Source organism: Phyllobates terribilis, unplaced genomic scaffold (assembly GCF_046119375.1).
Source record: "Phyllobates terribilis strain yellow unplaced genomic scaffold, ASM4611937v1 Scaffold_3__8_contigs__length_932513732, whole genome shotgun sequence".
In the NCBI taxonomy this organism is placed as follows: Eukaryota; Metazoa; Chordata; class Amphibia; order Anura; family Dendrobatidae; genus Phyllobates; species Phyllobates terribilis.
This window is the reverse complement of record NW_027362763.1, coordinates 314,990,979-315,018,744: the sequence shown is the minus strand read 5'-3', so window position 1 is coordinate 315,018,744 and position 27,766 is coordinate 314,990,979. Positions and strand designations below refer to the sequence as shown.

Sequence of the window (27,766 nt, the reverse complement as noted above, 5' to 3'; positions counted from 1 at the left end):
TTTAGTTTTCATTTAGTCTCCCAATAAATGTGAGAATATCTTTGTTTTCTTTGAATATGCATAATTCCCATTTGTTATGATAAGAAAGCAAAAAAACTGTTTTCAAACACCCTTGTTTTCTGTGCTACTGGGACAGTAGAGCTACAGCAGAGCATTGGGTGAAAACTGAATGGCCTCAGCGACAGAGTTTGGCATCTGGCGATAAGAATGTCATCCATGATCCTCTAGTGCAGGGGTCTCAAACTCGGCTGGGTATATGGGCCGCACATGGAAAAAATTTGAATTTGGGGGGCCGCATTCTTTGTTCAATGTGACATTTTTAGTGATACCATTTTTTTTGTATACACCTTTTGAACATTTTTGCCTTGTTTATTTTTTTATGGCTTGGGTCGTTATGGATGTGGCGATAATAAACGTGCACTTTTTTGTGTTTACTTTAGTTTACATATAAAACAGCATTTTTAGTGCCCAATATTTTTTCATGCTTTATTTTATTTTTTATTTTTTTTACAATTTTATTTCCCCCAATTGGCCACATACAGTAATATTGTCTTACAATTAGCATCATATAGTAATAATGGAAAACATCTTGTAGTAATGTTCCCCATCCAAGTCCCCATCTTGTACTAATGTTCCCCATCCAGGTCCCCATCTTGTGGCCTTGTTCCCTATCTTGTGGCTCTGTGCCCCATCCAGGTCCCCATCTTGTGGCTCTGTGCCCCATCCAGGTCCCCATCTTGTGGCTATGTGCCCCATCCAGGTCCCCATCCTGTGGCAACATTCCCCATCCTGGCGCCCATCTTATACTAATGTGCCTCATCCAGGTCCCCATCTTGGGGCTATGTGCCCCATCCAGGTCCCCATCCTGTGGCAATGTTCCCCATCCAGGTCCCCATCTTGTGGCTCTGGTCCCCATCTTGTGGCTCTGGTCCCCATCTTGTGGCTCTGTGCCCCATCCAGGTCCCCATTATGTGCCCCATCCAGGTCCACATCTTGAGGCTATGTGCCCCATCCAGGTCCACATCTTGAGGCTCTGTGCCCCATCCAGGTCCCCATCCTGTGGCTATGTGCCCCATCCAGGTCCCCTCTTGTGGCTATGTGCCCCATCCAGGTCCCCTCTTGTGGCTATGTGCCCCATCCAGGTCCCCTCTTGTGGCTCTGTGCCCCATCCCGGTCCCCATGTTGTGGCTCTGTGCCCCCTGTGCTGTTCTTCACACATATAAAATAGAAAAAAAAAAGATGATTCTCACCTGTCCTCCGTTCCCTCGGCGTCCTTCCTGCAGATGTGGCCCGCAGGCACCACAGAGTCCGACCCCTTGACGATCCCGACCTGGTCCAGGAGGAGCCGCCGACAGCAGCGCTGCATTGCCGCACAGAGACTGTCTCCCAGCACAGCATTTTCAATGTCAGCCGCCGGCCAATCAGAGGCCAGCAGCTGACATCTGCATATGGCAATGACGTCATACTCGCTGCGCCGACACGCAGATATCAGCTGCTGGCCTCTGATTGGCCAGCGGCTGGCATTGGAAATGCAGTGCTGGGAAACAGTCTCTGTGTGGCAATTCAGCGCTGCTGTCGGCGGCTCCTCCTGGACCAGGTCGGGATCGTCAAGGGGTCTGTGCCTGCGGGCCGCATAAAGCAGCCTCAGGGGCCGCATGCGGCCCGCGGGCCGCGTGTTTGAGACCCCTGCTCTAGTGGATAGGAAGAACATTGTCTTTCCTCCCTTGCACATAAAACTTGGATTGATGAAGCAGTTCGTCAAAGCTCTCAATCACAGTGGAGAATGCTTTAACTATATATGTTCAACTTTTCCTGGTCTTAGTGAAGAGAAGAAAAAGGCTGGAATATTTGATGTACCTCAAATAAGAACACTTATGAGAGACCCAAACTTTACCACATCAATGAATGAGACAGAAGAAAGAGCTTGGAATGCAATTTGTAATGTGGTGCAGAATTTTCTAGGGAATAAGAAAGCAGACAACTATGAAGAGATTGTGGAAGAGCTACTAATGAGTCTGCAAAATCTTGGATGTAGAATGAGTATCAAGATTCACTATTTACACAGCCATTTGGACTTTTTTCCAGAGAACCTTGGGGATGTGAGCGAGGAACAAGGGGAGCGTTTTCATCAGGACATTAAAACAATGGAAGAGCGGTATCAAGGCCGGTGGAACTCACATATGATGGCTGACTATTGCTGGAGCTTGATGAGAGACAACCCAGAAGCTGTACATCACAGATCAGCCAAGAAAAGAAAGTTCAAATAACTGCCATTTGCCATTCATCTGTGTGCCTTATATATCTGTTTTTATATTTTGTAGTTTAATTTTGTAAGTATATTTGATTTGCTGTACACAGACTTTGTAATTTTTGTTATTCCTTGATTAAAAATATACAAAATGTAGTAACGAAAATCATGAGGTTTTTATCAAAAAACATTCGATGAGAGTAATTTCCATCAAAAATATCTCGAAATCCTGATGTGATAGCCAAAAACGGAGTTCATATTAGTAATCAGCAGCCAAAATTGACTTAAAATATGTTTTAAAACCTTTAGACAGAAAAATTGCGTTGACCAGTCTAATTTTAAATCTGGTGGAGCTTAGTATAGATGGCCTAATAGAATCAGTACTGCAAACTGCTACAAGGCCCAAATTATTTTCCAGCCAAGATACAGATAAACATGATTAGTAATTTTAAATCTGGTGGAGTTTAGTATAGATGGCCTCATAGAATCAGTACTGCAAACTGCTACAAGGCCCAAATTATTTTCCAGCCAAGATACAGATAAACATGATTAGTAATTTTAAATCTGGTGGAGTTTAGTATAGATGGCCTAATAGAATCAGTACTGCAAACTGCTACAAGGCCCAAATTATTTTCCAGCCAAGATACAGATAAACATGATTATTAATTTTAAATCTGGTGGAGTTTAGTATAGATGGCCTAATAGAATCAGTACTGCAAACTGCTACAAGGCCCAAATTATTTTCCAGCCAAGATACAGATAAACATGATTAGTAATTTTAAATCTGGTGGAGTTTAGTATAGATGGCCTAATAGAATCAGTACTGCACACTGCTACAAGGCCCAAATTATTTTCCAGCCAAGATACAGATAAACATGATTAATAATTTGAAAGCTTAAAACGGTTGGTGAGGTGATTTTAACAAATCATCAAGCTTTTACTCTCCCCAGGATGACACAGGGGTAGAAAAGTCCTTTCGGATCCATGATTTGTTCATCTTTATGAATGTGAGTCTGTCTACATTATCAGTGGAGAGCCGCGTGCGCTTATCTGTCAGCACACCACCAGCAGCGCTGAACACATGTTCAGACAGAACGCTGGCTGCGCGGCATGACAAGATCTCCAAGGCGTAAGTGGCGAGCTCCGGCCATTTATCCAGATTGGAAGCCCAAAAAGAGCAAGGGTCCAGTGACACAGTCATGGCTTCAATGTTTACTTGGAGATACTCCTGTACCATCGTCTCTAGGCGTTGACTATGTGTCAGACTTCTTGTCTCCTGTGGCCTTGCAAAGAATGGGCTAAAAAAGTGGTGAAATGATTCCGCAAAATTGATGTTACCAGCAGATACTGTGTTCCTGTTACGTTTTGAGTACTGAACACTCGACGGTCCCACGGTTGGCAAGTTGGAACTGTGAGATTCACTACGTGCACCACTGGTGTTTTGTGGAAAAGCACATGTAAGATTCTGCAACAGTCTCTGCTGATACTCCTGCATGCGTGAATCCCTTTCTATGGCAGGAATAATTTCTGCAAATTTACTTTTGTACCGGGGATCTAACAGTGTGGCAACCCAGTAGTCAGGATCATTTCTAATTCTCACAATTCGAGGGTCATGTTGCAGGTAGTGCAGCAAGAAGGAACTCATGTGTCTGGCGCATCCAGGAGCACCAAGTCCCTGTTGTGTTGGTGGCGAGGTAACAATCATGCTTCCTTCCTCTGCCCTCTCCCCCCAACCTCGCACAACAGAAATGTGATCAAGGTCTCCCTCATCTGATGAGTCTTCCATCAGTTCGTCCTCCACTTCTTCCTGGGCTCCTGCACCTTCCTCACTAGTTTGTCTGCTTCCATGCGCCCTGGTAAAACCATCTCCCCCACCCTCACATGCCTGACGCCTTGGTGCTGCCGACCGTCTGGACCTTGCAGATGTTAGCCCTTCCACATACAACTCCTCCTCCTCTTCTTCCTCCACCTCCTCTTGTGCCACCACCTGACTCCGAATTCTGTTTAACATGTGCTCCAGCATGTAAATCACCGGAATAGTCATGCTGATAATGGCATCGTCAGCACTAAACATCTTCGTCGCCATTTCAAAACTGTGCAGAAGGGTGCATAGGTCCCTGATCTGAGACCACTCCTCCAGCGTGATTTGCCCCACCTCTGGATCTTGTTGGCCCAGGCTATACGTCAGAACATATTGCACCAGGGCTTGTCGGTGCTGCCACAGTCGCGGCAACATGTGCAGAGTTGAATTCCACCGGGTAGGCTCATCGCATTTTAGCCGGTGAAGTGGCAGGCCCAACGACTTCTGTAGAGATGTAAGTCGCTGAGCTACGGGATGCGAACGGCGGAAGTGACCACACAGCGACCGTGCCCTCTGCAGAAGACAATCTAGTCCGGGATAGTTGGCTAAAAATTGCTGGACAACCAGGTTCAACACGTGAGCCATACAAGGCACGTGTGTGACATTGCCCCGGCGAAGGGCCGCACCCAGGTTTGCAGCATTGTCGCACACGGCCTTCCCTGGTTTCAGGTCCAGTGGAGACAACCATTCATGAAACTGGTTCTCCAGAGCTGACCACAACTCCTCAGCTGTGTGACTCACATTTCCCAGACATTTCAAAGTAAAAACTGCCTGATGACGTTGAGCCCTGCTGCCAGCATAGTAAGAAGGTGTGCAGGATCCCTTCTGCGCAGTTAGAAAGCTTGTGGCATGACCAGACAGGCTTTGGGTGCAGGTGGAGGACCGAGAGGAGGTTGAGGAGGCAGAAGCAGTGGAGGAACTTTGAGATAAAGAGGATTGACGCACAACTCGTGGGGACGGCAAGACTTGGACAGCAGCCCCTTGTCCTGCTGTCACCATAGTTACCCAGTGCCCAGTCAGCGACATGTAACGCCCCTGTCCATGTCTACTCGTCCAAGTGTCTGTGGTGAAATGCACCCTGTCACACACAGAGTTTCTCAAAGAAGCGGTGATGTTGTGTGCGACATGCTGGTGTAGCTCAGGCACACCTTTCTTTGAGAAGTAGTGCCGACTGGGCATCTGGTACTGGGGCACTGCGACGGACATAAGGTCTCGAAAATCCTCTGTGTCCACCAGGCGGAAAGGCAGCATTTCTGTAGCCAAGAGCTTGCAGATGGTGAAATTCAACCTCTTAGCCTTCTCATGGCTAGGAGGAAATGGTCTTTTACTTGTCCACATATAAGGGACCGAGGGCTGGCTGTTGTGCTTAGACGGGGTTGAGAAGGGTGTCCCCGGCAAACTGCCGGTCTGTGAGGAAGATGCAGGCAGACATGTTAGGTTGCCTTGATCCAAAGGTGGTGCTATCGATGTCGGACAGCGCTGAACACCAGCTGGTGTTTCCACCTCCAAAGAAAATGATGACCTGCCAATCACACTGGCTGTTGCGGATAAAAAGGTGGCAGGTCTGCGTCCCAAAACAGGTGTGACTGCTGTCCCCCCAGTCACAGAGGATGAAGAGGCCGCGGATGCACAAGATGTGGCAGAGGGTGGTTGGCCCGGCCGGCTAGGCCGCATTGTAGCACAGTGAGCTTCCCACTGCAACTTATGCTTCATATCCATGTGCCGGTTCATGCATGAAGTATTCAAACTATGTATTTTTTGGCCTCTACTTAGCTTTTGCTGACAAATGTTACAGATAACACGAGTTGGGTCATCCTTATCGATCTGAAAAAATGCCCAGGCTATGCAAGGCTTAGCACCCATGCGACCTGAAGAGCCACCACGACTTGTGGTCAGAGGCAGAGTTGTGTTTGAGGATGCAGTTGTTGACGTGCTTCCAGTACTACGTCTCTGTCCAGGAAGGCGCAACCTGACCTCGTCGTCACTAACATCCTCCTCCACCTCCTCTGCTGACCTCATCTCTTGGCTGACTGTGGGTTGACAGTAAGTGGGATCTCCAACCTCGTTATCATCATCCTGTGTGTTATCACACCCGTCGTCCTCAGAGCCAACCTCTTCTTGCCCTGACAAAAAACTAAAGTTGTCGCTCCAATCAGGTATTTGAGTCTCATCATCGTCTTCCTCATTGTCTCCACCAACTGGAGTTACAGTTTGGGAATGAGAGTCTACATTATGGTCAGAACCTTCGAGTATTTGTGATGTTGAAGTTGAGGTGGAGGAGAGCCCACTTAAAGGAGCACTTGATATTCGTTGAAGCACCTGTTGTTTTTGTGCCTCATCTGGAATTTGTAGCGATTGGCGTGGCTGTAAGAAAGGGATCTTATCACATTGTCTGCTAAAAGAAGTAGACATCTTAGTTTGGCTGGAAGATGATCTTTCTTCTGCAGATGTTACTGTTGCTTTAACACCTACCCCACGGACACAACCTTTTTTTCCCTTCCCAACACGCCTATTCCCCTTTCCACCAGCAGCAGGCCTTTTTCCACTAATTTTCGTCGTTAACTAATTGACAACTCTGCAGTTGTTTGCACAAAAAACAATGGATGGGAACCAAGCAGAGCTGAGTGGCCAAACTGTGGTATTAGCCCAAAAGTATTGGCTGGTTTAGATGCAGTAAAACTATTTTATTACATACACAGGTGGTGGAGGTTAGTATAGATGGACTAATAGAACAAGTCCCACACACTGCTACAAGCCCAAATATTTTTTCAGAACTAGATGCAGATAAAAATTATTTTGAATTTGCAACCTGGTGGTGGTTAGTATAGATGGACTAATAGAACAAGTCCCACACACTGCTACAAGCCCAAATATTTTTTCAGAGCTAGATGCAGATAAAAATTATTTTTAATTTGCAACCTGGTGGTGGTAAGTATAGATGGACTAATAGAACAAGTCCCACACACTGCTACAAGCCCAAATATTTTTTCAGAGCTAGATGCAGATAAAAATTATTTTGAATTTGCAACCTGGTGGCGGTAAGTATAGATGGACTATTAGAACAAGTCCCACACACTGCTACAAGCCCAAATATTTTTTCAGAGCTAGATGCAGATAAAAATTATTTTGAATTTGCAACCTGGTGGAGGTTAGTATAGATGGACTAATAGAATGATTCTGTGCCCAAAAGGTTTTACTTGGCTAGGTGCAGTAAAAAAAATTTGTATTCTATACACAGGTGGTGTAGCTTGCAATACAGATAGGCTACTCCACTGACTAACGCACACTGCAAGAGGCCAAAAAGTATTTGCTTAGCTAGATTTAGCCAAATGCTGTGAAAAAAACTTGCACAGCACTGGCACAGACCTGCCTGGCAAAAAGTGATAGTAACTGATGTAACCTAGCCCTCAAAAGGACTGCAATTACAATTAGTCCCTACTGCCAACCTATCTATTTAAGAGCACAGACCTGCCTGATAAAAGTTGTAGGAAATGATGTAACCTAGTCGTCAAAAGGACTGCAATCACAACTATTCCCTACTCCCAAGCTATCTGTAGATTTGTGCGAAAATTGGCTTGAAATTAAAACTCAAAGTATAGCGCACACAGCAACAGCGGTGCCGTCTAACACGCAGCTGCAGCAGTGAGAAAATGGTGGCGACGGGGAAAATGGCTGGGTCTTATAGGGCAAGGACATGTGACATACACTGCCAATGACACATGCCCTTGCTTGTGTGAAAAAAAGCAGTTTGCTCCGTGTGTGCGCTGCTGATAGGCTGACAGATTGCACCTCCCCACTGTAAATGCGGGAAAGAGAAAAAAAAATGGAGATCTTCATTATTCCTGCAGAGATCCATCCCCTGCCCCTCCCCCCGCCCCGCTGTACACTCAAACTGCGTATTAACATTAATTTTCAGCATTACTGAGAAAAAATCCAGTTATGATTTTGGTGCACGAACAGTTATCGAACATAACCTCGAACAGCCGAATTTTTTTCAAATCGTTCGGGTTCGTCGAACGGCTCGAACACCGCCCAAAACAGCTCGAATTTGAGATTGGCGAACAGTTCGAGTCGAACACCGCTCATCTCTAGTAGTTAACCCCTTCATTGAACACTGTAAAAAAAAAAAAACAGGGCAAAGAACTATGCTTTTTCATCATACCGTCAAACAAAAAGTTGAATACAATGTGATCAAAAAGACGAATGTAAAAAAGAATGGTATCTCTGAAAACATAATTTTGTCCTGCAAAAAACAAGCCACCATTTTCAGCAGAAAAGTAAAACCGTTATAGCTCTCAGAATAAAGCAATGCAAAAATAATTATTTTTTCTATAAAAAATTTTTTGTGTAAAAGCGTCAAAACATAAAAAAATTATATAAATGTGGTATCGCTGTAATCGTACTGACCCGAAGAATAAAGCTGCCTTACCAATTTTACCACACACGGAATGGTATATAAAAAAAAAACAATTCCTGAATTGTAGGTTTTTGTTCATTCTGCCTCCCTAAAATCAGAATAGAAAGTGATCAAAAAACTTTATGTAAACAAAAATGGAATGAATAAAAATGTCAACTCATCCCGCAAAAAACAAGCCCTCATATAATTCTGTCAGCAGAAATCTGGAAAAATTATAGCTCTGAAAACATGGTGATGCAATAACTAGTTTTTACAATTAAAAGCATCTTTTAATGTGTCACAGCAGCCAAACATAAAAAACTATATAAATCTGATATCGCTGTAATCGCACCGACCTCAAGAATAAAGTCATCTAATCACTTATGCTGCACGAAGAATGGCGTAAAAAATAAATAAAACCAATTTTTGACCTACTAATGATGTGTTCATTCTGCCTCTCAAAGATCGCTGTATGGCTCTGCTCACATTTATCCTGCGCTCAGCGCTGAGCGCTTACACCGGGGTTTTCATGTAAATCTCTGAAATATGTGATTCAGAAGGAAACTCCGGTGGACAATTCCCTATAATGAGGCAGATGGAGGCACTGTGGATGCCGTCTAGCCTATGATCCGATGGTGTCCGTCTTATTAGGTGTGCATAAAAACACTGTCGACCACAGTTTTGTGCACTTCTGAAAAGACTGGGTCCAGTGTAACTCTGCTGCCTCATTATAGTGAATGGATCCCTCGGGGGTTTCATCTGAATAACGTCACTCGGAGATCTAGATTGAAACCCTGATGTAAGTGCTCAGCATAGAGCACAGGATAAATATGATCCAAAATGTTATGTAAATTGTTCCCAACAAATGCTTCAAATCAAAAAATGCAAGTCCCCACTTAGGTCCATCATCTGTTAATGGAAATATAGGGGGCTTCCACATTACTGATAGAACAAATGCTCTGGAAAAGCGATATAGCTCCTTACCCCACCTCTTCTTATTGAGCCCCACAGTGTGCCTAAACCACATTTAGTATCCATATGTTTTGGCATTTCTGTAGCGATGAGAGCCCGCCTAATTTTTGGGTGCATGTCTCCAGAAGAATGACCTGGGCATAATGCACTGGGCACTACAACGTACTGGGCACTACAATGTATGGACATTACAATTGCAGATTTGAAATTTTCACTCCACAACATTTACTACTGCTTGTTTCTGGAAAAAACACATGGCGTCAAATCATCACTACACCTTATAATTTCCAAAATGGGGTCACTTGAGGGGGGATTCTGCTCTTCTAGCACTTAGGGACTCTGTATATGGAGTCCGCAAACTATTGTAGGAAAATATGTGCTCCAGGAGGCAAATAGCGCTCCGTACCTCTTGAGTCTTGCTTTTGGCTACGTAGTACTGTACGGCCACATATGGGGTATTTCCACGTTCATCAGAAATTGTGTAACAAATTATGTTGTGGTAAAAATGAAATTATTTTTTCTTCACTGCCCAATGGCATAAAATCATATTGACACATCCATGGTGACAATATAAATACTGCATTCCTAGATTAATTCACTGAGAGGTGTAATTTGTAAACTGGGGTCACTTATGGGGGATCATGGGAGTACCCGGGATCAAAATTAGGGGGGGGGCAAGCCACGGTCACAGATACCGAAGAGAAATATATATATAGTACAATGCAAAGATTTCACTTCTTACATTACATGAGTGATATATATATAAACAGGAGAAAAAAACAAGTATATTGGCATACAAAAGTTTATTATAAATTCGTATAAAATTCCATTAATAGATAGCAAAAAGGTATATATCGTAAGGTGCAGACATACAGATCAGAGGAAACCATGGTCACACGTAACGAAGGGACCAAATGAGGCTGCTCTCCTTGACAGACACCTGCCCTCATTTGGTCCCTTCGTTACGTGTGACATTTATTGGGGTGAGTTACCAATGCCCTGTACATGATACGCATTATGGCAATGGATTAACTGCACAGGACCATGGTATACGTGATCCCCACACACTAAGTGCCATGTTTTTTGTCCATGTATACCACCTCTTTTTGCCCTGCCTTATCTCTCTCTTTTTTATTTTTATTTTTAATGTTCTGTCATTATTACTCAATATTTACCGTTTCTCCTCCTTTTAGGTGGATATCTGTGCAATTTTTGTAATTTTTGTTTTCTTGTATTATTCATGACATCTATGCCATTTCTTGTATTTATCTATATTACCCTAGCAGGGTTTCCTCTGATCTGTATGTCTGCACCTTACGATATATACCTTTTTGCTATCTATTAATGGAATTTTATCCGAATTTATAATAAACTTTTGTATGCCAATATACTTGTTTTTTTCTCCTGTTTATATTTATTTTGTTCAAGTTGGCGACAAAGATATGGAGTGTGAGTGGCTATTTATCCACACCACCCTAGTGTGACTCTCAATATGTGGGCTACTGTGTTTTTCATTACATGAGTGATATCTATTGTAAATTCTACAATAGCTCAGAAACCAGCAAATCGCTCCACACAGTATACTGGCCCCCATAAAATGCCCCATATAGGATACTGGTCCCCAAATAACACTCCATACAGGATACTGGCTCCCATATAATGCTCCATACAGGATACTGGCCCCCATATAACGCTCCATACAGAATACTGGCCCCCATATAACGCTCCAGGCAGGATACTGACCCCCATATAACCATCCATGCAAGATACTGGCCCCCATCAAACGCTCCATACAGAATACTGGCCCCCATACAACGCTCCATACAGGATACTGGCCCCCATATAACGCTCCATACAGAATACTGGCCCCAATATAATGCTCCATATAGAATACTGGCCCCCATATAACGCTCCATACAGAATACTGGCTCCCATATAATGCTCCATACAGGATACTGGCCCCCATATAACGCTGCATACAGAATACTGGCTCCCATATAATGCTCCATACAGAATACTGGCCCCCATATACCGCTCCAGGCAGGATACTGGCCCCCATATAATGCTCCATACAGAATAATGGCCCCCATAAAATGCTCCATACAGAATACTGGCCCCCATATAATGCTCCATACAGAATACTGGCCCCCATATAACGCTCCATGCAGGATGTTCCCCACACATAATGCCTCATGCAGGCTGCTCGCCCCCACATAATGCCCCATGCAGGCTGTTCCCCCCACATAATGCCCCACGCAGGCTACTGGCCCCCATATAACGCTCCATACAGAATACTGGCCCCCATATAACGCTCCAGGCAGGATACTGACCCCCATATAACCATCCATCCCCTTATAATGCCCCATGAAGGATGTCACACACCCCCTTATAATGCCCCATGCAGGATGTCACCCCCCTTATAATGCCCCATGCAGGATGTCACCCCCCCTCCCTTATAATGCCCCATGCAGGATGTCACACCCCCCCTCCCTTATAATGCCCCATGCAGGATGTCACACACCCCCCTCCCCTATAATGCCCCATGCAGGATGTCACACCCCCCCCTTATAATGCCCCATGCAGGATGTCACACCCCCCTCCTTATAATGCCCCATGCAGGATGTCACACCCCCCTCCCTTATAATGCCCCATGCAGGATGTCACCCCCCCCTTATAATGCCCCATGAAGGATGTCACACACACATCCCCCTTATAATGCCCCATGCAAGATGTCACCCCCCCTTATAATGCCCCATGCAGGATGTCACCCCCCCTTATAATGCCCCATGAAGGATGTCACACCCCCCCCTTATAATGCCTCATGCAGGATGTCACCCCCCCCTTATAATGCCCCATGCAGGATGTTACCCCCCCTTATAATGCCCCATGCAGGATGTCACACCCCCCACCTCACCCCCCTCCCTAATACTGCCACAGGCCTCCATACAATCAAATACTCACCTCACGTCTCACCTGCTGCCTCTGCTCCGGACTCCAGCGTCGCCGGCCTCATCCCGCTCTGCGCTGTGATTGCTCAGTCGAGAGCGTGGTGTAAAGACGTCACCGCGCCCTCTGACCTGAGACGTCACAGTGCAACAGCCGCGGAGGATGCAGGAGCTGCTGCGGAGGCACGGGGAAGGGGTAAGTATTGTGCCGGGTGCCGGGGCCCTGAGCAAGCGGGGGGGGGGAGCGGGCGCTGATGGTGAGGGGCCTCCCCCACCTACTCAGGGCCCCGGCATTTGCCCGGGTGCTGACGCCGGCCCTGGTGTGCAGCTTGCATGCCTTCTTCTAGGGCAGGGGTCTCAAACTCGGCTGGGTATATGGGCCGCACATGGAAAAAATTTGAATTTGGGGGGCCGCATTCTTTGTTCAATGTGACATTTTTAGTGATACCAATTTTTTTGTATACACCTTTTGAACATTTTTGCCGTGTTTATTTTTTTATGGCTTGGGTCGTTATGGATGTGGCGATAATAAACGTGCACTTTTTTGTGTTTACTTTAGTTTACATATAAAACAGCATTTTTAGTGCCCAATATTTTTTCATGCTTTATTTTATTTTTTATTTTTTTTACAATTTTATTTCCCCCAATTGGCCACATACAGTAATATTGTCTTACAATTAGCATCATATAGTAATAATGGAAAACATCTTGTAGTAATGTTCCCCATCCAAGTCCCCATCTTTTACTAATGTGCCCCATCCAGGTCCCCATCCTATGGCTATGTGCCCCATCCAGGTCCCCATCCTGTAGCAACGTTCCCCATCCTGGCGCCCATCTTGTACTAATGTGCCTCATCCAGGTCCCCATCTTGGGGCTATGTGCCCCATCCAGGTCCCCATCCTGTGGCAATGTTCCCCATCCAGGTCCCCATCTTGTGGCTCTGGTCCCCATCTTGTGGCTCTGTGCCCCATCCAGGTCCCCATCTTGTGGCTCTGTGCCCCATCCAGGTCCCCATCTTGTGGCTCTGTGCCCCATCCAGGTCCCCATCTTGTGGCTCTGTGCCCCATCCAGGTCCCCATCTTGTGGCTATGTGCCCCATCCAGGTCCCCATCTTGTGGCTATGTGCCCCATCCAGGTCCCCTCTTATGGCTATGTGCCCCATCCAGGTCCCCATCCTGTGGCTATGTGCCCCATCCAGGTCCCCATCTTGTGGCTATGTGCCCCATCCAGGTCCCCATGTTGTGGCTCTGGTCCCCATCTTGTGGCTCTGTGCCCCATCCAGGTCCACATCTTGAGGCTCTGTGCCCCATCCAGGTCCACATCTTGAGGCTCTGTGCCCCATCCAGGTCCCCATCCTGTGGCTATGTGCCCCATCCAAGTCCCCATCTTGTGGCTATGTGCCCCATCCAGGTCCCCATCTTGTGGCTATGTGCCCCATCCAGGTCCCCTCTTGTGGCTATGTGCCCCATCCAGGTCCCCATCCTGTGGCTATGTGCCCCATCCAGGTCCCCATCTTGTGGCTATGTGCCCCATCCAGGTCCCCATGTTGTGGCTCTGGTCCCCATCTTGTGGCTCTGTGCCCCATCCAGGTCCACATCTTGAGGCTCTGTGCCCCATCCAGGTCCACATCTTGAGGCTCTGTGCCCCATCCAGGTCCCCATCCTGTGGCTATGTGCCCCATCCAGGTCCCCATCTTGTGGCTATGTGCCCCATCCAGGTCCCCATCTTGTGGCTATGTGCCCCATCCAGGTCCCCATCTTGTGGCTATATCCCCATCCAGGTCCCCATCTTGTGGCTATGTGCCCCATCCAGGTCCCCATCTTGTGGCTATGTGCCCCATCCAGGTCCCCATCTTGTGGCTATGTGCCCCATCCAGGTCCCCATCTTGTGGCTATGTGCCCCATTCAGGTCCCCATCTTGTGGCTATGTGCCCCATCCAGGTCCCCTCTTGTGGCTATGTGCCCCATCCAGGTCTCCATCTTGTGGCTATGTGCCCCATCCAGGTCCCCTCTTGTGGCTATGTGCCCCATCCAGGTCCCCATCCTGTGGCTATGTGCCCCATCCAGGTCCCCTCTTGTGGCTATGTGCCCCATCCAGGTCCCCATCCTGTGGCTATGTGCCCCATCCAGGTCCCCTCTTGTGGCTATGTGCCCCATCCAGGTCCCCATCCTGTGGCTATGTGCCCCATCCAGGTCCCCTCTTGTGGCTATGTGCCCCATCCAGGTCCCCATCCTGTGGCTATGTGCCCCATCCAGGTCCCCATCTTGTGGCTCTGTGCCCCATCCAGGTCCCCATCTTGTGGCTATGTGCCCCATCCAGGTCCCCATCCTGTGGCTATGTGCCCCATCCAGGTCCCCATCCTGTGGCTATGTGCCCTATCCAGGTCCCCTCTTGTGGCTATGTGCCCCATCCAGGTCCCCTCCTGTGGCTATGTGACCCCTGTGTTGTTCTTCACACACATAAAATAGAAAAAAAAAAAGATGATTCTCACCTGTCCTCCGTTCCCTCGGCGGCCTTCCTGCAGATGTGGCCCGCAGGCACCACAGAGTCCGACCCCTTGACGATCCCGACCTGGTCCAGGAGGAGCCGCCGACAGCAGCGCTGAATTGCCACACAGAGACTGTCTCCCAGCACTGCATTTCCAATGCCAGCCGCTGGCCAATCAGAGGCCAGCAGCTGACATCTGCATATGGCAATGACGTCATACTCGCTGCGTCGACACGCAGATATCAGCTGCTGGCCTCTGATTGGCCAGCGGCTGGCATTGGAAATGCAGTGCTGGGAAACAGTCTCTGTGTGGCAATTCAGCGCTGCTGTCGGCGGCTCCTCCTGGACCAGGTCGGGATCGTCAAGGGGTCTGTGCCTGCGGGCCGCATAAAGCAGCCTCAGGGGCCGCATGCGGCCCGCGGGCCGCGTGTTTGAGACCCCTGTTCTAGGGGGAAGCAGCTGCCCCCCATGCCCCAAGGTGGGTACGCCCATGTGGGAGGTTCTGCTGTTCTGGCACCTCAGGGGCTCTTCCAGTGGATCATGGCACCCCCAAACCATAACAACAAAATCTGCACTATAATATGGCACTCCTTCTAGTGATGAGCGAGTGTTCTCCTTCCCACTGCTCAGTTCTCGCCTGAGCATCTCACTCTTCGAGATGCTCGGGCGGACCTCGGGTCCCCTCCCTGCAGTAAATTTGCTGCAGAAACACCATTTATTTAAAATCCACAGAAATCCACAGCAGTGGCGAATTTGCCCACAAGCACGTGGATGAGACTTCAGAAAATCTTATCAACAATGCTGGTACTGAAAGACGCAGCCCGGAAAATCTGCTGCTTATCCATCCCATATGGATCCTCACATTGACTTCTGATATCCTCTATATACAGTGCAACTCATGTAAAGTGTATTAAGAGTATGATACATGGGTGAGGTAAATGTGTTTTCGAAACAGCTATAACAATTTATAGTAGATTTTGTAATATGTGATAATCTATGCTTAATACTCCTTTTGACCAGATTATTCAAAATGTGCTTTAACTGGATTAAGAGTACTGTCACATACACCTGAAAATACTAGTAAAATATATTGTGCAGAGGTGATACATATACTCCCAGTACCGGTAGTAATATTGCACAACTTTAGATACTATGGACCCTCTGACATGATCTTCAAGGACTTCACAGCCCCCACTCCCCTCCCACAGCATTATTTAGTTAAACCTATGCTGCAGTTTACATTGTGTGGATTGGGTAACATTTGTCATCAGAGTTCATTGACTATTCTCTGAACAAGCAGTGTTTTGTTTGCCTTCTGTCCCATTGATGATTGCCTAGAATTCACATGTCCAAAATCTACTAAGCAGTATCCATTAGTGGAGGGAATCAGTGGCTGAAATGAGGCTCCTGGCCATTGTGCTCCTCTTCTCTTACCGTCTCCTTGCTTCTGCTAACCAGGCCAGTACTGATGAAGCAGATTGCGATGACCAAAACGTTTTTCAGGCAGCAGATGAAGTGCTGAAGTCCTTCAATGACGCAAAAAAAGATGGAAACCAGTTTGTCCTGTACAGAATCACAGAGGCCAGGAAGAAGGTAGGAGATAACATTGTTAGAAATGTATGAGCATCTATACTAGAAAGGATCGAGCAGAGGCTGAATATGTCATGTGTTTCCTCTAAAGTGGTAGAATCTGGCCGAAACTTATATTTATTCTTACATCTGCACAGATTTTCAGCAAATACTTAGTTCAATTCAGTTTACATAACAGTGGATGTAAAGCTCCTTTTTCACAATATGTAAGTGCTACTTTAAATAAATGAAAACACACGTGTCCGGTGAATATAATATGTTTTTCAAACATTTTCCACAGAATCAGTGACCAGGGGGATGGAGAAGTAAGTCTACGGTTTAAATAATAGTTGAATTATAATCATGATATCAGCTGTGCTTGGTTTCCTTTAATATACCCAACCAAGTGCATCTGGGTAAGGCCATGCAACCAGGTCTCGTCTACGTATCCACTTATAATAAAAAATAATATTCATAGACACAGCATTCCAGTGCCTACATTTGCACCACCAGTATGTCAGTGATACTGCAGATGATACAGATGCGCTCCTTCAGACCATCTGCTTTTTAGGTTTTGAGATTGTGAGACTTGGACATCCCCTTGTCCCTAACAGACCAGATGCTAGCTTCATGGCTTACACTTTTGAAAGAGATTCTTCTGACAATGATAAGAAACCTGCAATGTTCTGCAACAATACAGAGCTATTGAGCCACTAGACATTACCCATACTATTTTCATTGGGACCAACCATTACACTGTTGAAATTGCTGAGAAATCTCTTCCAAAATCTGCTTGTGTTACATGAGTGTTTCATTATAGATTTTGGTACAGATTTAGTTTTGTTAGCTCAAATTCAAACATCCTTGAACCATGGTCCATATACCGATAAGGGTCTGCTGTGGATCTCCTGGCCTGAACTCAACAACCTTATAGACTTATGAGGCTGTTGAGTTCAGATCTCGAGACCTGGTCCCAGTCTGTACATCATGGTCCATACAGAAAATTTAGCCTTAATCCACAGTTAAAATCTGCAGCACTTCCTTAATGGTTGGGGCAAAACCTACATCATGTCTATATTCCTCTGTTGATCTTATGTTGTAATTCCACTTTACTGCAGAACGTTTGTGCGGAATGTGCAAACAAAATTTCACAACAAATAGAGTATGTGTGAACCCGGCCATAGAAGAATCACTATCCTGTGAACATAAAAGCTTACTTGCTTTTAGAAAATTTTGCATTGGTTTAGGAAAGCTGCGTAAAAGATATGGTCATCTATAGCATGCAATAACCTCAATATATACATTACTTTTCTCATTTCTAGAGGTGTAACTTGAATTACCCGGAACTATTTAAAAATATGTAACCAACTGTGCCATTGATGAGACTCGCGCCTTCTTATATTTTGGAGAGGCCTTTAGGCCCAGCTAGGCACTAGGCCTTGTGTGCAGACAAAAAGCAGATGAATATAAGATTAGTGTTGAGCCACCCCCGTAGTGTTCGGTTCGGTTCGTCGAACACCCGTGTGTTCGCCGAACTGTTCGTCGAACTGTTCGTCGAACACCTTCGAACACCGTTAAAACCAATGGCAGGCAAACAAAAACACATAGAAACACATAGAAAACACCTTCAAAGGTGTCCAAAAGCTGACAAACTGCTCAGAAGACACAACTAACACATGGAAAAGTGACAAGTACATATAGTCATGCGAAAAGAAAAGAGGTGGAGGAGTAAAAGGAGGGGGAGACACAGATATAGGCATGTCATGCCCTTCTAAAATCCAAAAAGTGAGAAGCCGACACGTTCAGTCCGCTCCTGCCCGTGCCACCTCCGTGTCGCCGGGTTTGTGCCAGAGCCGCGGTGAACCCTGACGGCCAGACCCCCTCTCCCAATACTGGTGCCTGTCCGCTGGTGGGTCGAGCGAGCCCCCCTGTGGTGGAGGCAGCTCTAAGCTTTTTAATTTAAATTGTCTCTCTAATTTGAATGAATACACTTTAAATCCATTTACAAGGATCTATTGGAGGGCAAGTCTCATGCCAGCAGCCGCGTAATTCCAGCTCCAGTAGCGTCCACTAAAGCTGCTGCAGTTAAAAAGCTTTTATAAGGATCGAGCTCGGCTGTCCACCGCAAGGCATCCTACTGCCAGTCCCAGCCCCTATGCCTTGGGGTGCCTCCTGATGCTCTTCACTGAGTATCCCGTGGTCCCGAAGCATTTCCTTTGAAAAAATTAAGTGTCCAAACTACAGGTGGTGTAGCTTGCTTAACAGCCGGGATAATCCGCTGACTAGCAGACACTGCTACTAGGCACAAAGTATTTCCTGGGCTAGATGCAGTTAAAAATTTGTAATTAGATACTCTCGTTGGATGCTGAGAAAGCATTCCATAGAGTCTCCTGGCACGCCATATATGATTCTCTTAAAAAGCTTGGGGTAGGGGTCTAGGGGACCCTTTTATAGCCAAAATCACGGCCCTGTATCACAATACGTCACCTAGGCTGAAGATAAATGGAACTGTAGCACCCTGAGGGCTCGGTTGCTACAGAGGTATTGCACCTCACCCAGAGGTGTGATATCTCACTCTCAGGTAAGGATGGAGTGTGGATCAGGACCCGACACCTGCATGCATTACACCACATTGCCGTGGGGCAGGGCGACCAATATGCCTCTGAGATGGGCACGACAGTCCCTGTCCCTGGCTGGAGTGGGGGGAGGGAACACTGAGGAAGGGGAACCCTGTAGTGCAGGAGCAGGGAGGAAGCAGTTCCTGGGTGCATTGAGAAGCGAGTATAAAAGGTGGGCACCATCTTAGTTCAGTGCAGAGAAGTCTGAGCAGAAGTGGCAGGGAGCAGGGGCTCTGCATGAGCTCTGCTCCGGAGGCGGGCCTAGTAACAGAGGCCCAGGCCTGGAAGAGGGAGAAGGAAGGAAGAGGAGCGGAGAAGGCTCCAGGAACGAGGAATGAAGGGATCCCAGGGGTGCGCCACCGCACGCCCGAATCCACCTGCGTGGAGGGGTCAGGCCAAAGGGGGAGACCGGTCCCCGAAACTAGTGGAGGCAGGAAACGACCCTCAGCTAGAAACCGGAGGCTGTGACATTTTATGTGGCGCAGCCCCTCGCTACACCCACTAGGAAGGCACCACATAGGGTCAGGGAAACTGGCGCCAAGTTTACCAAGAGGAGGCCCGAGGCAGCCGGACAGAAGGGTTGGTAAGAAAGGCCAGACAAAGGACACACAAAGGGGGTCCTGTGAAGCGCTCCAAAGTTATCTGGGAGTTGTCTGAGCCCCTCACCTGGTGAGCACAGTACGACGTGGGCAGCCGTTACCTTCAGACGTGGTCTGGATAATAAGAACTGTGAGTAAAGGCCCTGGACTGCATCACTGACTCCGTGTCGTTACTGCTGCTGCCCTGCACCATCACCCCCATCCTCCGCATACACTGCCCTGAGGCTATACTCCTCCCGTGGGGAGTTATGCTACGCTCTGCTGCACCCACAACACCAGCCTCAGCGGTCTGCCCTGCAGCGGCGGTTCACTCTGACAGCAATCCACGGGTGGCGTAGTCGGACATTTAAACATCAAAACCACATAAATAGTTCCGCCACTGGTTTGACCACCCTGAGCCACGGAACCGGGTCGCCTCCACGAAGACTATAACCACCAGCATCCACCAAAAAGGGTCCGGCTCCGGGTGTCCCAAGGCCCAGGGGGTGCATCAGAACATTTTCATCACCTTTCACAATCACCAATGGGACAAGGCAGGGATGTCCTCTGTCCCCTCTCTTATACATCCTAGTGACGGAGCACCTGCTCTCATCAATTCGCCATAACCCCAATATTAGGTGGATTGAGGTGGGAGGCACCGAGTACAAGTGCTCTCTATTTGCTGATGATGTCCTAGTATATATCACTCAATCACATATATCCATCCATGCTGTTATGGCTGAAATAGATCACTTTGTTACATGGTCAAATTTTAAAATCAATGCAGCGAAGTCTGAGGCCCTCGATGTCTCCCTCCCCAAATCCATATAGGATTCCATCCAGTCCAACTTTCCCTTTCCCTGGCCCTCACAGGGTATCAAATACTTAGGAATTCCTATTCATAGAGACCTCTCCCATCTATGTTATCTTAATTTTGGGCCCTTTATTGAACAACTCCATACAGACCACGGTTGGCAAGTTAGAACTGTAAGATTCACTACGTGAACCACTGGTGTTTTGTGGAAAAGCACATGTACACTGTGTTCCAAATTATTATGCAAAAAGTGTTTAGGAGTGATAAGGGAAGAATTTGTTTGTTTGTCAGTTAAACTCATTGATGGTGATGTGTGTCAGGGCTCTTTATATCACTGTAAGCAATTGCAGACACCTGTGCTAATTAGTTTGGAAGGTGTGTCCAATGAAAGGCAAGACTACTTAAGAAGGCTGTCTCACATTATTAAGCAGCCTACATTTTCTGCAAAAATGGGAAAGAAAAAGGATGTGTCGGCTGCTGAGAAGCAACAAATTGTGGAGTGTTTAGGTCAAGGCATGACTACAATCAACATTGTGCGATGATCAGGATGAAGTGTCTTGGCAATCAAGAAGTATGTAGCTGATTCACAATACACACGTGTGCATGCTGATAAGGGCAAATTGGGGACTCTTTCCTACAGGCAATTACGTCAGGTTAAAAGAGCAGCGGCAAAAAAGCCTTGTCATAGTGACGCGCCCCCTGGGCCATATTCGTTAGTGGGAATATCCGGAGCCGGATCAGATGGGGGTTGTAGTCTCCCGAGTGGCTGTGACCCGGTCCGTGCCCAGGGTGTCAAACTGAGTTGTATGTGGCAGTCCTACAGATGTTATAAGTTCTTTGTTTGTCGACTACGCCACCCGTTGTATTGCGGTCACTGTGGCCGCCGCTGCAGCAGGGTCCGCTGAGGCTGGTGGTGTAGGTGCAGCTTTGGTGATTTAACCCCCAACGGGTGGGGTATAGCCCCAGGGGGATCAGGTGCAGAGGATGGGAGTTGTGGTGATGCAGTGTAGACGGCAATCAGAGACTGAGTCGGGTTATGCAGTTTAGGATGTTTTACTCACTGCTGATGTTCTGGTCACTCCAGCTTCGAGTGACCTCCCGAGCCGTGCTGCGTCCACCAGGTTCTGGATCCAGCCAACTCCCAAATAAGTCCGGAGCGTGACCCTGAGCTCTCCTTCAGTCCTTTCTCTGGCCGTCCCCACTATTGATCCACCCAGGTCCAGCTCCCTCGGGCCTTCTGTTGGGACACCCTTGGCCTTGGGTTCCCTGACCCTCCACGTGGTATGCCTTCGTGGTGGATGTGGTGGGTGACCGTGGCAAACGCTGCCCACGGTCTCCGGTCTCTGGCTGGGGAATGTTTTTACCCCCACCAGCTTGGGTTCCGGTACCCTGTGCCGACTCTTCACCCAGGGATTTAGTTTGGGATCTTAGAGTCCTCTTCTGCTGTGCCTCTGAGTCTCTCTCTCTCCTCTCTCACTCTGGGTCTCTCTTCTCCTCTGCTCCTGACTTTCTCTCTGCAACTGACCCTGTTCTTAGTTGGTGCCCACCTTATATACACCCTCTATGTGTGAGCTCAGGTGACCAGCACCCAATGAGCTCCTATCTTTACTCAGGCTGCTCCCCCTATCTGCCCCTACACTACTTGGGATGTTCCACCCCCCTCCCACTCCAGCCAGGAACAGACTCGGTCGTACCTGCACATTTCTAAGTGGGAGTACCGTCGGTCTGCTCCTCGGAAATGGGATGTGTGTAGTGCATGCAGCCTACCGAGCTCAGGTCCACACTCCATCCTTACCCGGGAGTGGAATATCACACCTCTGGGTTGAGGTGCAATACCCCTGTAGCAGCCGAATCCTCAGGGTGCTACATTCCCCCCTGGTAAATCACAGCACGTCCTCAGGCTGTAAGACATAAACACCAAAGCATACAAATTTTTTATAAACATATATAACATATAAAACATTATATAAATAACATATCTTAGCAGATAAAACTTTCTCGTCGTCTCAGGCTCCTGGTTCCTCCTCCTCCGGACACTGTGCAACGTGTGTCCGGGAAAAGTGCGACAGTCTCTTAGAAAAACTGGTTTTCCTATAAAACCGGTAGGGGGCGCTTTAGGACGCGCAACTATATACAGGGGTGGTGGCCGCTCTCAGTCCTCGGCCAGGTAAGGAGGGAAAGGGAATGGCTGCTCACAGTCCTCAGCCTGTGGGATTTAGGGGTTAAACGGGTGAACAGTTCACTCAGCTGGTCCCAACGGGGACTATATTAGCAATAACAGTTTCAGTTTCTTTATACCCCGATCGGGTAACTTATTTACAGCTTCTGCTTCGCTGTCCTCAACGACGGCGTCCTCCTGCTCTTGCTTTGGGGATCTCAGCTTCAGACCCGTCCGGATCCTCTTGCTCTTCCTCCTCACATCGCAGCTCCTCCTCTGTCAGGCGATGCACATGGAGGGCGTAAGGTCCTTTGGCACACTTGTGCCGGGTAAAGGTGACCTCGTCCCCGATATAAAGGTCACGACCTCTGTGCCCCTCCGGCAGATGGGACTCCACATCTCTGCGCGTGACAAAGACGTCGCCGGGGGTGTTGTGGTCTCTGACGAAACCCCACCCATGCTGCATATTGAACTTAATTACAGTCCCGGTGGTGCGGGGACTGTGCGCTGCACGGGGGTCTCTCCTGGCCCGGCTCTTCTGCTCCGCGCTCCTTACTTGAGCTCGCTGTTCCCGGACCCGCCTCTCTCTCCGCTCCCTCGCAAACTCCTCGAGCTGTTGGCGGCAGCACTCAGCACGCTCCGCTGCAGCTGCCCTGGTTTCCTGAGTGAACCCCATTAGATCTTCTCCGGTGGGGTCCCACTCAAACTGCGCTTCCGCCAGCGGGGGCGAGATCCTTATTACGGGCTTCGGAGCCGGAATCAGGGGTGCACACATGGCCCCAACCCTCCTCTGGTGCTCCAGTTCGTAATACTTCTGGGGCCAGATGAAAGGCTGCCCGTCCGGCCACGTGTGCTGTGCAAACAAGTCCTCTCCCAGACGCGGCACCCTTGATTTTACGGGTGCGGGCGCAGTGGTGGTGGCGCCCGGGTTGCCCAGGCCTTGCGGCCAGGCCTGGGGCACCTGGAAGGTGAAGGGCACCGTTAGGACGGCGGCGCCCTGGGCTACCTGGCCTTGCGGCCAGGCCGGAGGCTCCGCGGAGGTAGGGGGCGCTGTTGGTGATGCGACGCCCGGGAATTCTAGGCCCTGCGACCAGGCTGGTGGTACTTCCTGCTTGGTCACGCTCGGGGTCGAGGCGTGTGACATCACAGGGGTCGCGGCGGCGGCTTCCGGTTGGGGCCTAGTCTGCGTCGGTGACATGGCGTTTTCGGGCACAGCAGGGGGACTTTCGGGCTCTGCGACGGGGAGCTGGGGCAGGTAAGCGGTGTCCCGGCTTGGGGTATAGACGTCCCCTTTACCTGCCTCCATGCGTTCGGCTCCCTTCTCGGCGCCGTCTCCGACCTTGGGTCCTCCCGCGCCATCCTCAGAGGCGGTCTGCTTCCTCATCTTGGCTGGCGTGCTCCGGGTCTTGGTTTGCTGGGCCATCTCACGGCTCCACTCCGCCAATGTCTCTCGCTGTACCCGGGCCATCCTCCGTGCGAGGCCCTCCAGGGCAGTTTGTGCACACTCCCGGTCTCGGGGGAGCTGTGCAAGGACCTCCACTAGGCCTAGTGGGGTCGCGGTTTCCAGCAGGCTCCTGACCAACGGGTCGGTGCTGCTCTGCTCTTCTTCCAGCAGGCTCCTGGCCAGCGGGCCGGTGCTGCTCTGCTCTCTCGCCATCTCCGGGTGAGATTCTCCGCTACTCTTCTCCAGGCTTCCTGCCTCCGGGTGCGCTCGCTCCAGACTGCTCCAGGCGGCACCCATCTTTGTTCTCTCCTTTCGTCTCCTCCCACTTCGAGGGCGGTCCCGGGGCCACTTGGTGACTGTCAGCTCCAGGGGCAGTTCTTTCACGCTGACAGACACCTCTAGCATCACAGTCTCTGTTGGTGGGGGCGGTTTCCACTTTTGGCGCCATTTTCGGTCCTGGCCCACGATGGGAGGTGGCCTCTTGCCATCCTCTGGCACGCCCATAATGGCGTCCGCTCTTCCAAGGCGGGAAACCTTTGGAAATGGCGGGAATCGCTTCCCAGTGGCGGGAAACTCTGCAGATGGCGGGAAAACGCTGTTAATGGCGGACAACCGGCTGGAATCGACTGGTGATGGGGTCCGATGGCGGGGACCCTCCGGAACCGGCAGGAGACTTCTTTCTGAGGTAAACATGTTCTTTTCTTCAGGCACGCAGTACCCGGGTGTTGCGGGCACGTAATCCTGCCGACTACGCCAAAGTTGACGCGCCCCCTGGGCCATATTCGTTAGTGGGAATATCCGGAGCCGGATCAGATGGGGGTTGTAGTCTTCCGAGTGGCTGTGACCCGGTCCGTGCCCAGGGTGTCAAACTGAGTTGTATTTGGCAGTCCTACAGATGTTATAAGTTCTTTGTTTGTCGACTACGCCACCCGTTGTATTGCGGTCACTGTGGCCGCCGCTGCAGCAGGGTCCGCTGAGGCTGGTGGTGTAGGTGCAGCTTTGGTGATTTAACCCCCAACGGGTGGGGTATAGCCCCAGGGGGATCAGGTGCAGAGGATGGGAGTTGTGGTGATGCAGTGTAGACGGCAATCAGAGACTGAGTCGGGTTATGCAGTTTAGGATGTTTTACTCACTGCTGATGTTCTGGTCACTCCAGCTTCGAGTGACCTCCCGAGCCGTGCTGCGTCCACCAGGTTCTGGATCCAGCCAACTCCCAAATAAGTCCGGAGCGTGACCCTGAGCTCTCCTTCAGTCCTTTCTCTGGCCGTCCCCACTATTGATCCACCCAGGTCCAGCTCCCTCGGGCCTTCTGTTGGGACACCCTTGGCCTTGGGTTCCCTGACCCTCCACGTGGTATGCCTTCGTGGTGGATGTGGTGGGTGACCGTGGCAAACGCTGCCCACGGTCTCCGGTCTCTGGCTGGGGAATGTTTTTACCCCCACCAGCTTGGGTTCCGGTACCCTGTGCCGACTCTTCACCCAGGGATTTAGTTTGGGATCTTAGAGTCCTCTTCTGCTGTGCCTCTGAGTCTCTCTCTCTCCTCTCTCACTCTGGGTCTCTCTTCTCCTCTGCTCCTGACTTTCTCTCTGCAACTGACCCTGTTCTTAGTTGGTGCCCACCTTATATACACCCTCTATGTGTGAGCTCAGGTGACCAGCACCCAATGAGCTCCTATCTTTACTCAGGCTGCTCCCCCTATCTGCCCCTACACTACTTGGGATGTTCCACCCCCCTCCCACTCCAGCCAGGAACAGACTCGGTCGTACCTGCACATTTCTAAGTGGGAGTACCGTCGGTCTGCTCCTCGGAAATGGGATGTGTGTAGTGCATGCAGCCTACCGAGCTCAGGTCCACACTCCATCCTTACCCGGGAGTGGAATATCACACCTCTGGGTTGAGGTGCAATACCCCTGTAGCAGCCGAATCCTCAGGGTGCTACAATAGCAGCAGACAAGTTTTTGAAGCTGCTGGTGCCTCCAACGTCCCCCGAACAACAAGATGCAGGGTCCTTCAGAGGTTTGCAGCTGTGCATACGCCATCCTGTCGACCTCCTCTATCCACTTCACACAAGCAGAAACGGCTCCAGTGGGCTAAACATTACATGAAGACTGATTTCAAAACTGTTTTGTTCACGGATGAGTGCCGTGCAGTGCTCGATGGTCCAGATGGATGGAGTGGAGGATGGCTGGTTGATGGACACCCCACGCAAACACGGCTAAAGCGCCAACAAGGAGGAGGTGGAGTAATGTTTTGGGCTGGAATCATGGGGAGAGAGATTGTCGGCCCCTTTAGGATCCCTGAAGGCGCTAAAGATGAACTCCATAATGTATGTGGATTTTCTCAAACAGCACTTCCTGCCATGGTTCAAGAAGAAGAACCGTGTATTTCACAGCAAGATCATTTTTTTGCATGATAATGCACCATCTCATGCTGCACATAAAACATCTGCATCTCTGGCTGATATGGGCATAAAAGGGGACAAACTTATGGTGTGACCCCCATGCTCCCCTGACCTCTACCCCATTCAGAACCTCTGGAGCATCATCAAAAGGAGTGTCTATGATGGCGGGAGGCAGTTCACATCTAAGCAACAGCTCTGGGAGGGTATTCTGTCCTCATGCAAAACAATTGAAGCAGAAACCATCCAAAGCCTGACAAATTCAATGGACGAGAGAGTTCAGAAGCTCCTTTCGAACAAGGGGTCCTACGTGAAAATGTAACATCACCTAGAATAAAGTTTTGAGTTGAAAACTGTTTGATTTCAGTTTCTAATAACCTGCTAATGCTTATAATTTCAAAAATGACAATTTTTTTGGTCTTTATTAAAATGAAAAGGTTGATCGAAAAGTTTGGGGGATCTAAGAGTGTGGCAACCCAGTAGTCATGATTACTTCGAATTCTGACAATATGAGGGTCATGTTGCAGGTAGTGCAGCAAGAAGGCACTTATGTGTCTTGCGCATCTCGGAGCCCCAAAATTATTTTCCGGGCTAGATGCAGCTAAAAATTATTATTAATTTTAAATCTGGTGGAGCTTAGTATAGATGGCCTAATAGGATCAGTGCTGCACACTGCTACAAAGCCCAAATTATTTTCCAGACAAGATACAGATAAACATGATTAGTAATTTTAAATCTGGTGGAGCTTATTATAGATGGCCTAATAGAATCAGTGCTGCACACTGCTACAAAGCCCAAATTATTTTCCAGCCAAGATACAGATAAACATGATTAGTAATTTGAAAGCTTAAAACGGTTGGTAGGGTGATTTTAACCAATCATCAAGCTTTTACTCCCCCAAGGATGACACAGGGGTAGAAAAGTCGTTTCGGATCCATGATTTGTTCATCTTTATGAACGTGAGTCTGTCTACATTATCAGTGGAGAGCCGCGTGCGCTTATCTGTCAGCACACCACCAGCAGCGCTGAACACACGTTCAGACAGAACGCTGGCTGCGGGGCATGACAAGATCTCCAAGGCGTAAGTGGCTAGCTCGGGCCATTTATCCAGATTGGAAGCCCAAAAAGAGCAAGGGTCCAGTGACACAGTCATGGCTTCAATGTTTACTTGGAGATACTCCTGTACCATCGTCTCTAGGCGTTGACTATGTGTCAGACTTCTTGTCTCCTGTGGCCTTGCAAAGGATGGGCTAAAAAAGTGGTGAAATGATTCCGCAA

General features: G+C 48.7%; 1 protein-coding gene across 1 annotated transcript in view; it reads left to right on the top strand.

Annotated features, from left to right (window-relative positions):
* The first annotated feature begins 16,154 nt into the window (after positions 1 to 16,154).
* LOC141259292 (T-kininogen 2-like) overlaps positions 16,155 to 27,766 on the top strand; it is a 119,892-nt gene continuing 108,280 nt past the window's right edge. The window contains exon 1 of the mRNA XM_073675005.1: positions 16,155 to 16,502. Coding sequence (XP_073531106.1) covers positions 16,308 to 16,502 — 195 coding nt within the window. The 5' untranslated portion in view covers positions 16,155 to 16,307. The remainder of the gene's footprint in view (positions 16,503 to 27,766) is intronic.